The 10,988-nt window shown below is 34.2% G+C and overlaps 1 protein-coding gene across 1 annotated transcript in view; it reads left to right on the forward strand.

Annotated features, from left to right (window-relative positions):
• The window catches only part of LRP1B (low density lipoprotein receptor-related protein 1B), a 1,756,854-nt gene that overhangs the window by 1,561,431 nt on the left and 184,435 nt on the right, over nt 1-10,988 (forward strand). Inside the window, exon 66 of the mRNA XM_014548045.1 lies at nt 182-301. Within this exon, the coding sequence (XP_014403531.1) occupies nt 182-301 (120 nt within the window). The remainder of the gene's footprint in view (nt 1-181; nt 302-10,988) is intronic.

Consider the following 10,988-nt stretch of genomic DNA (forward strand, 5'->3'; position numbering starts at 1 on the left):
TTCAGAGCATCCTTAATTAAAAGATGATACATTTTCAACTACCTTAAGCATTTGTTTGTCAATTGCTTTTTATATAGAGTATCCTTTTTTGCTCAATATCTACACCCCTTACCCAGCCCCGCCCCCACCCCACAACTATACTTGTCCAAAGCTGCATTTTAATAGGTGTTTTCCTCTTAAGCTGAAAACAGCTGTTCTCCAGACTATTTTCAATGTAAAACTACCAAGCATTGCATTTCCAAGCTGTGGGTTTGTGATGAGGATCCGGACTGTGCAGACGCATCAGACGAAGCCAACTGTGGTGAGTGTTGTGTGACCTTGGATCTTACCTATGGTGTTCATGTCATCATCTGAGATGGCCATAGTGCAATGAATCTGAACACAATTCTGATGAGACTGAAGTCTTACATGAGAAAGTCTGTCTCTGTGTTCTCAGAGTCAACAATCTCAGGTTGGCTATTTCGTAAAAAGAAAGGAGGGGTAAAGCAAAAGAGTAAGTATTGCTTAGTATAAGTCAAAACTATTTCTGGAAATATAGATTTTAAAAAAGATGGGATAAAACTATCTTATTTTAGAGGATGTACATGATATTAGCATTTAATAAATAGAAACGACAAAATACTATTTTCATATTGTTCTAGACTTAATTTTTCTGCTTAAATTCATATGATTTTTCATTCATTCAATGAATATTAATTCATAAATATGATAAAAATATAGGAAAAATAATGAAAGCATTTGTTCTGTTTTAATAGATGACAGTGATAACTTGTTAGTATTTGTTTCTGAAATAGTAATGTTTTCATTTCAAATCATTTATTTTATTTACAACATTTATTCCTTAATTAACATTGCAAAAATGGAGAACGTATTCATTTTGTTTAATATATTTTATCCTATCTTAAAAATGTTGAAAGCTAGACAGAAGTGAACAATAGTTGTCAGGTGTAATTTATTTCATGAACACTTATTAAATATTTATTTGAGACTAATTTATAGGTGAATACACCAAACTTAGCATTGTTGGGGAAATAAAAAAATATCATCTAGCAATTGATTAGAGAAGACAAAGTTTGCCTAAGTTAAAGATAGGACTTTCAGGCTTCTTAGACAAAATTGTGTTAAATTCATTTGCTGGATTTCACATTTGCCAGTTCCCAGTGAAACATTATTTTCATCAGTTTTTCTGCTTGGGAGTTTCTGGTCAATGCCTTACTCACTCCCCAAGTCTCTGGATTCCACAATTTGTTCTGCTACATCACACCTCCCTGTGGTTGCATTTCCTGATTTCTTTTCCTATCTCCCTTCACCTTATCTAGAATTCTGTGCCATGTAAGAGAGTCTTGCTTCTAAATTGGTTAAGAATCTTTTGCTTCTTTTGAGCAGTTTTGATGTATAAACTACTGCTTGGCTAATTATTTTTAATTAATGTGTTAGCTGTAATCACACTAACTGGAGGTTGTGAGAGGAACTTGAGCTTCCCACAGTACCTTTGTACTTTCCACAGCCTGTTTTTCCCAACACTGAACATGCTCAAACCAAAAGATAGAATTGATTAAAGTGTGTTTTTATTTTCCCTAAATGCCTGGTGAGGAAACTTGAATCAGGCTACTCAAGCTATAGGGATATAAGGATCAGAATTTTTTTAATTAAAGAAAGTGCCTGTTAAATTATAAAGCATTTAAAACTTACCGACTTGTACAGAAAGTTATACAGTAAGCACCATGTACCATTTTAAATAGATGTTAATATTTGGCCTAAGAGATCTCTTTTAAAAACCCAAATCCCAGCAATAGCAACTAAAGCCCACCTCTACCCTTTTCCTTCTCTTCCTCCACCTGTCCTGAAGCCAGAAGTGGTTATGCATCATTCACATGTTTTCTGTTTAACTTTTACTCTATTGGTAAGCATTCATTAATATGTACCTAATAGATTATAGCATTCTTAATGTTTACATAAATAGTGTTATATTTTCTATACTAATTTGAAGCATAACATTTTCTGGTATTCTAGTGTATGAATGTGAATAACACATTTTCATATTAAAGGTTACTGCTACATGTTACAATTACTATGCATTCATTAGCAAATAAAGCACAAAACAGTTAATAAAATCTGTCCTATTGACACCATAGAGTCTCAGTTCTCAAGTTGTCACTTTGCATGAGAGTTCATTCAAAGCAGATGTGACTGTATTCAGAGTCAGGATTCTGTCAACATTTAGGATAGGAAGCCTGGAATGGGCCTGGGGAGAAAGCTTTAATACTGATGACTACAAATATAATAAAATTATTCATACTATTTTAATTTACTTACATACAAATTTAGTTATTTGCAGAATTTTTATTACCTTGCACTTAGAATCACATTTAGTATGTGATATTTGTCTTTCTCTGACTGGCTTATTTTGCATAACGTAATCATCTCCAGGTCCCTCCATGTTGTCTCACTTATATGTGGAATCTAATGACCAAATAAACTGATGAATAAAATAGAACCAGAGGCATGGAAACATGGAACAGACTGACGAATCTCAGAGGAAAGGGGGAAGGGAAGAGATTAGATAAAGCTCTTATATGCATATAGGCCTTGTCCATGAACACAGACAATAGGGTGGTAAAGGCCTGGGGCCGGGCGGGAACCAGGTGGTGGGGAGCAAGGGGAAAAAACGGGGAGAGGACATCTGTAATACTCTCAATAATAACGATGAAAAAGAATAACATTTAGCAAATGATAGTCCCATGATTTCAAGATAATTCATGGAAGAAAAGTTCTGTGCTCATATATGCAGGAAGCATGATGTACTACATTCTGTATTTTGGAAAACAGTGCATACTTACACCTATTCAGTGAAGACATTTTCTAACATGTGACATCACAATATCTGTCTTAGATGCTTGCAGGGTGGGGTTATGTACCTTTATGTTAGCAGGTTGGAAGGAGGACTGGCCGCTATCTGCACCCTCTCTGGGGGTGTGGCGCTCTCTGCTGCCCAATTGATATGATCTGCATCTGTGCTGTAATCTCGGCTGTGGATGCAGGCTTCAACCCTCATTGCTTGAGTGTAGGCCAATTTCTGTCAATGTCATTTTTGTACTTGTGAGTATATCTATGTGTGAGTGTGTGAGTGTGAGTGTGTGTGTGTGTGTATGAGGAGATAAATAAAGAGCCTCTTTTATACTGAAATATTTTGGTTTGAATAACGCCCTTGAAGGAGAGCCTATCCATAGAAATTGTCCTCTAGCTTCTCTACAAAGAAATGAATGAGCTGCATGTGAATCATTAAACTGTCTAAGTGGAACACATTTAGTCTTCCTGTAACTATCTTCAGTACCTTTCAGGCATTGACTCTCTCTTTACTAAGAAGATGTACATTATTTGCTGATGTCATGTTATTTTTTTCTCTCTATCTTAATAATAGAGAAAACTGTGATATTTAAATTTTGTTGCACAAAACTGAAATGGAGTCCACACAATGAGTCAGGAGGCAGGCAAACTATTTCAAACTTTGGATTGATCTGTAGCAAAAGCCATAAGAGAAAATAGCTTTTGCCCAGTGAGGTTTATAATTGAGTTTGTCACAAAGAGAAACTACATATTTGTTTTAATAAGAACCAATTTGTGTAGCTGATTTTCTTAAAGAAATAGAGTAAGAAATTTAATAGTCCATGACATTGTTGTTTGAAAAATACTTGCTCCCCTCATCCTTTGCCAACTATATTTAATTCTCTAGAAACAAAAAATAAAATAACGCACACACATACACATATACACACACACAAGCAAAAACTAGTTGTAGATTTATAGCAGTATGTGAGAAGAATGAGTGTTACACACCGTATAATAACAATATGTAAGAAATGTAGAACTTTAACATTTTTCTTTCTTTAGGCTACCATTAGAACAAAAATATTCATGTTTGTTTTGGTTTATGTTTCTGTTTGCATAACATTTGGGTTGGCTATTTCCTTGGAGAATATTCTACCATTTACATTTTCAGGGCTTAGTCTATTTTGCTTAGTACTATGTTTATATGATTATGCTGTATATTAGTAAATGAAAATAAGTAGAGTGAAAGTTGGTAATGCTTTTTTTAACACCAATGTATGGTAATGCATTTATATATAGAAAATATTATTTTTTATCCATTTAAGAAAACTTATATTTGTGTTTATTAATTAAAATCAGTTGAGGATTCAAGTGGTATCAGATTTTGCTTATGAAAAGACTATACATTATTATCCATTAACATTTCAGGACATTATATAGTAAAGAGAATAAAAGACCTTATATAGAGTTGTAACTGTGCCATTTATTAGCTTTGTGATCTGTGTACAGAGTACTGATATTGTATAGATGACTATTCTGTTAGCCATACTTATGATTCAATCAGTCTAGATTCAAAGTCCAGGATGCACTTTGAATGCTAGATTTTTCATGCCATTAGACCACTGTTCATATATGGTTCCTTGTTCATAATTCATGTGGGAAATAATGTGGGTGGAGAGACAGGTAATGTAGGATTTAGTTTGAGATATGAACTTTGTTATCTCTTTCTGTTATAGATGTCAGAGTAAGTTATTACTTATTTTATTGTCCTTTGAAATCTCAACCTTACAATTAATATTTACATTTCTTTAATTCAAAAATTTGAGAGATATTATAAAACAAAAGTAGACAGCAGATCTTCCATATGGATCACGTTATCCATATGATTTCAACACTTCCCTTCACTAGGAAGAATGAAAAAAATTTGAACAGGGCATAACTTTCTCACCAGCCATTCAATATTATCTAACTCCATGTTCATACTCTGAACTATCCAGAGTGTGATCCACAGCTTACCATCTATGTCATGCGGGCCACACATTTGAAAAATTTCATCTCCTCTTGAGTAAATTAATAAACAAACACAAATATAGTTTTATTTTTGAGATCATGCATTTTCTTCTTCCTGATGTTTTCCAATGATTATATATGTGTATGTGTGTATACACACATACACACATTTGCTGTAGATACATCATACCTGGAGTGTTTTCAGGGAATGAAGCCATTCCTAAGATTCTAACTCTTTGCATTATGCAAGTCATTTAAGGAATTGTAATAGTGCTTTTTAAAAGGGTGTCTGCATTGTTTTACTATTCTAAAGTTCCTCCCAGTATAAATAAAGAGTAAATAATGCTGAATATATATCAGTAGAGAAAATCAATTCTAGAAATATTGTGATCAATTTTTCTTATTAATTTTGTATGAATAAATGATTGGTAAATAGATTAAAGTACAAGTGTTTATTGAGAAGAAACTATTTGTTCATGCTAACATTATTTACTCTTATTATGCTGTCAAAAACTTTGACCATATGGAGTGAAGTTTATTAACACTGTGCTTTGTTCCAATTTTGGAAAACTCTTATAATAAGAAAGCATTTAAAAAAAAATTTCATGACACTTGGTCATTGATCACTGGGCATGCACTGTCCAGATCTTTTTTTGGAAGATGCAGTTAAGTCTTGGCACTAAGTGCTGTATTTGTTGGCACTGAAACAAATGCAAGAAATGAGCATGCTAAAATCTTTAGTTTAGAACAATTAAACTAAAAGTAATTACATGTGCCTCTTTTGACTAAAGGTATAGCTATACAAGAGCTATCAGTTATTACTCTAGATTAATACTAATCTTAAATTCCAGAGCTTCTCTCATGTAATTTTATTTTCACAGCTGGAATTTACTACTTCTTGATAGTGCAAAATTACCCATCCACTTGGTTTCATTTTTTGGCTCAATGCTATAACTTAGTAATTTTAGAATTTTACTGACAGATGGAATGTGTTCACTAATCATGCTGAATTAACACAAAATGCATTTTTAACCACAAAAAAAATGACGAAGCTGAAAATGTCAAATCCACTAAGTTCCATGTAGAGTGCATATATGCATATAATGTTCATGGAATCTGATGAAAAGGTCATTAGAGGTCATGTGGTTAAAGTAGGGCCACATTTGTCACCTATATAAGCAAACACACACACAATGTTTTATATCTAAAGTCCTCATACTATAAATGAAACCTTTTTTTTAATCCTTTCCAATGGAAATTTTGTCTTTGTTTAAGGATTCTCAAATTAATTTTTTTTTTACATTCTTCTTTAGGCCAAATAATTCCATTTTATTTAATCTCTCTCCATGGGTTCTATTTTTCATTCTGTTAATCTCTCTCCTGAAACCTTCCCAATTTCTATGCTTTGTTTATGAGCTGTGGAACAGAATGAAGCATTTTTAGTCAGATAATGTGCTATCCTCTGTTCTCCATTACTATATGCCCACATTTGTGTTCTGATATTGTGTTTGATTAAAAGCACATAAAATCAGTGTTCATTCTGTTGATCTCCAATTAGAGAGATTTCATATGCATTCTGCCAGCTTTTCAATGTCATCTATTAATGAACTGTTTTTATGCTTTTTTAAAGGTTCTAATGAAGTCTACTCTCTCCCTTTATATGCCTTCCCCTGACATTTCAGCTCTAATGTCCCAGGCATTGATCATAATATATTCTTTTGGTCAGATTTTGTTTATCTAGGTCTTAACCACCCTGTGAAAGCTTCAATCAAGTATTAGCATACATATGGAGAAGTTGGCATTTGTGATAATTTTTATAATAACGTAGATACATTTAATACAGTTCTTAACAGGGACAGAATTATCCAAATGCAGTTACCTTACTCCAATAGAATCTAAACTGTATTATGCCTTTTTAGGTCTACAGGAAGGAGTGTCCATTTTTTTTTATCAAGTGTAGGTGCTTAGATATCAGTTATTTTAAGTTCTTGTATTGTAGTCCTTATGTGGGTGAACAATTTTCAAAGAAACTTTTGGAACTATTTAGAAGAAAAAGTACAGATAAGGAGCTGAATATAGCAGTCACTATATGTTCTCCAGTGTTATAACATTTTAGAAATATGACCCTGTACTCAGGCTATATTATAAAACTTGAAGGTGAGGCCACATTACCAGTAACTTAGGCGCTTTTTCCTTCTTTCACAGAATTTTTTTTTATCACTACCTTACACTCTGTTTTGTTTTGTTGTTGTTGTTTTGTCATTTTCTGCACCATATTTATTGCTCAGAAATGTTTCCTTGCATAACAGTGAAGTGAAATAACTTCAAAATCTGGGCATTTATTTTCTAATGAAAGTAGATAAATGAAATCTGGACATTTATCTACTAATTAAGATACTAAGAATGGTTGTCCTCTACACAAAAGGAGACACATTTAGAGCCCTGGTACAAATGTATTGGAGCCCATGGGTTATTCATGGTCAATGAATCAATGTCTATGGTGAAAGGCCACCAACCCAACCTGAATTTGCAGTCCTATCAAATCAAGGCCCAGTGCAGTAATGTATCCTCTCAGTGAAGCTGCGGCCCCAATCCCTTAAACACTAGAGGAGAGTGTGGTAAGAGACAGGAGAATTACCAGTGGGTGGTGGCCAGAATCTAGGAGAATGTGGGCATAGGCAAGCTCTCAGCAATGTTCAGGACCTAGGCGGGCTTCGACTTACTGTGGTAAGTGCTAATGGCAGCATCCCCTTTCTGTGCTCTGGTGAGAATCCATCCCTTCTCCATAGGGGCATTGCCCACTCAGGGCACATTTTTATTAGACATGTCACTGCTACATGCAGTTGACTTTCTGAAAATATTCATTATTAAGGTAATTTAAACTGATCAGATATGAACACTAATGATAATAGTATTGTATTTTATTTATTTTATTTTAATTTGCTCTTATTATGTAAGGCTCTGGGCCAGGGTTTTCTTTGTGGAAATAAAAGAAAAAGCTGAAACTAAATCAATGTGATTTAATTATCCCTAGGGATAAAAGCCAAATATTCCAAGTCTTAAAGGTAGAAGTAATGCGGGTTTCCCCAGTTAATTATAAAAGAAGGATATTGGGGAGTACTTTAAGAAAAATATGAGCTATCTTTTTAAGGTTTTAAAAAAACTGGACTTTAAATCCCATTGGAAATGGAATTCTCTTTTTATCAATAAACAGATGACAGCATTGCAAACTTTCTATAAAGGACCAACTTAATTATGTGCTAAGATCTCCCGCTGAGGTGGAGATGATAACTGCTTACTGTGGAACAAATAGTTCTGCAAATGACAGTAAACTAGCATGGTCCCTGGTATGTGAATGTCTGCCAAGTGAATACAAATAGATTTAATAAATGCCCTTTTCCTTTAAAAGTATGTCTTAATGGTATATGCAATTTCATTTTAAAATGGTAAGTGTCTTCTTGTTTAGATGATTTTTAGTTTAGAATAAAATTAGTACCTTTGGCTCTCCAGCCACGTTAGTCAGGGAAATGTGAAATTGTCCAGCTTAATGCCGTCCTAGGTGAGTGTTGCATTTTAGCAGGCAACAGCGGACATTCACAGTGATGGATTTCCTATTGGAAACCTCAGCTCAGATCTGTGTCTGAAGGGATTTTCTGTAAAGCTAACATTCTTAAACATTGGCAGAGAAAGGAAAACCAATGTTAATACCTCGGCAGGCTATAAGAAATTTAAGACCGAAGATAAAGGATTAAGATGGCTTTACTTTTTTTCTTAGGCCTCTATACATAATCTTTGGGATGTCAACTCCATATTTGAGGTCCAATATGATGGAATTGTGTGTTAGTGTTTGTGTCTGCAAGTGTATTACATTTATCTTTTCTACAGCTAAAATGATGCAACCGATCTGTCATTATTATACCTTTTACAAATAACACATTTAGGGCTTCTTTTAAAACTCATTGTTATTACGGTATTTATCAATTTGTAATGTGTACTTTAAAAGTTCACATTTCCCAATATTCTGTTAAACATACTCTTTTAAGATATAACATACTTTCAAGATTTTAAATACTCTGCCATTGTTATATATCATAAGCATGCTTCATAAATGCTTCTGGAAAATGGTCTACTTAATTAAATTTATTCACATGAGTAAATATGTAGATATCACACTAGTAGTATGATAGAATGCAAAGGACAGCAAAAAATGTGGCCTCATGATTGACTGACATGTTATAATATTAAGTGTATGAACCTCCATAAACGTAATGTTCTTAGATGTAAAATAAAGTTATTTAGAGGATTACATCAAATTATATTTTCAAAATGATTTACATCTGACACAAAATAGGTTGTAATTAAGTTTTCCTCTCCTCCTGATTTTTTTTAATGATACTGTTAGAAATAGGGAGAGGAATACTGTTTAAAAATCTAGTATTTTAGGACTAGATTTGATATATTTATCTGTATCTGGATACACATTTTTCACAATGTATTATATCTTATTCAGTTGCATATGTCTATTTCCATTTTCTAAAAGATGAGCAAAAGTCTTTGTGGCAGTATCCAAAGAAAGTGTTCTATATAAAGCCATTTTAAGTCTAGAACATTGTGAAATGATTCAGAAGGTGGCTAGAACCAAAGCAAGTAGACTTGTAAATTGAAGAAACCATTGCAAAACTTTATTTTTTAGTTACATTTTCGTTGTTGATTTATGTGAAGACTTTCCTGTGAAGGTCATTCTGGATAAGACAGAATCCTCTCTTGTGGAGGAACTAATGACATGTTTGCTTCTTTTTGGGTCTATTCTCCTTTTATATTTTCATCAGACTTTGGTGCTTGGTAAAAGGGTCATTTTAAAGAAAGGTTTCAGCTTAAGATGTTGGCTAAAGGAGGATGAGGATTTGGTTACTAAAAATAACAAAGAGTTCCCTAGCCGATTTGGCTCAGTGAGTAGCTGTGGAGTGTGTTTCCCTCCACGCCCCGCGTGGTTCAGGGTTCAGGATTTAAGATGTTGGCTAAATGAGGATGAGGGTTTGGTTACTAAAAATAACAAAGGGTTCCCTAGCCGATTTGGCTCAGTGGGTAGCACATAGGCTCACGGACTGAAGGGTCGGTCCCAGGGTTGATTCCAATCAAGGGCCTGTACCTCGGTTGCAAGCTCAATCCCTAGCCCCTGTCAGAGTGCATGTAAGAGGCAACCAATCAATGTGTCTCTCTCACATTGATGTTTCTCTCTCTGTGTCTCCCCTGGTCCCTGTCCCTTCCACTCTCTCTAAAAATCAATGGAAAAATATGCTCAGGTGAGGGTTAACAAATAATAAATAGTAATAATAATAATAATAATAATAATAATAATGGGTAACCAAAAAACAGCAGTAGAGATTTGTGAGATTCTGGATTTTTTCCTAAATTTATTTTTATTGTACCTCCAGGTTTCTTCCCAACCCTCAGGTTTGTTTATCTATTATTTGAATTGGGTTTTATTAACATATTAGAGGCCGAATGCACGAAATTCATGCAAGAGTAGGCCTTCCTTCCCCTGGCTGCTGGCACCGGCTTCCCTTTGGCTCCAGGGACCTGGTCTTCCCTCGTAGCCCCAGCTTCGTCTGGAAGGATGTCCGGTCTAATTAGCATATTACGCTTTTATTATTATAAATGTTTAAGTGTAATTAACTTATGCCATATATCTCTGACTAATATAAAAATGATATAAAATCAGAAACTGGGATTAAAAAAAGAGTGTTGGGGTTGGGGTAACAGATCAATTGAAGGACTTATATGAATGCATATAAGCATAACCAATGGACACAAGACACTGGGGGGCTGGGGTCAGGGCATGTGCCAGGAGGGGTAGGGGAGGCTGGGGGAAAGTCAATGGGGGAAAAAAGAAGACATATGTACTACTATTTGTAATACTTTAAACAAGAAAATAAAATTTAAATTAAAAAAAAAGGATGATATAATTAAATTTAATGGAGGTCATAAGGTGTGTCGATCAGTTTCCCGTAACAGAGAAAACTTCAAATTGGGTGGTATTGATATTGTTATTATGGTTGTTATTATTTCCATTTAATAGGTGATGAAATGAGGGTCAGAAAGGTAAGGTCAACACCCAGGTTAATTAACTGGTAACATGGATTTAAACC

The sequence above is a fragment of the Myotis brandtii genome, unplaced genomic scaffold, assembly GCF_000412655.1.
Source record: "Myotis brandtii unplaced genomic scaffold, ASM41265v1 scaffold493, whole genome shotgun sequence".
In the NCBI taxonomy this organism is placed as follows: domain Eukaryota; kingdom Metazoa; phylum Chordata; class Mammalia; order Chiroptera; family Vespertilionidae; genus Myotis; species Myotis brandtii.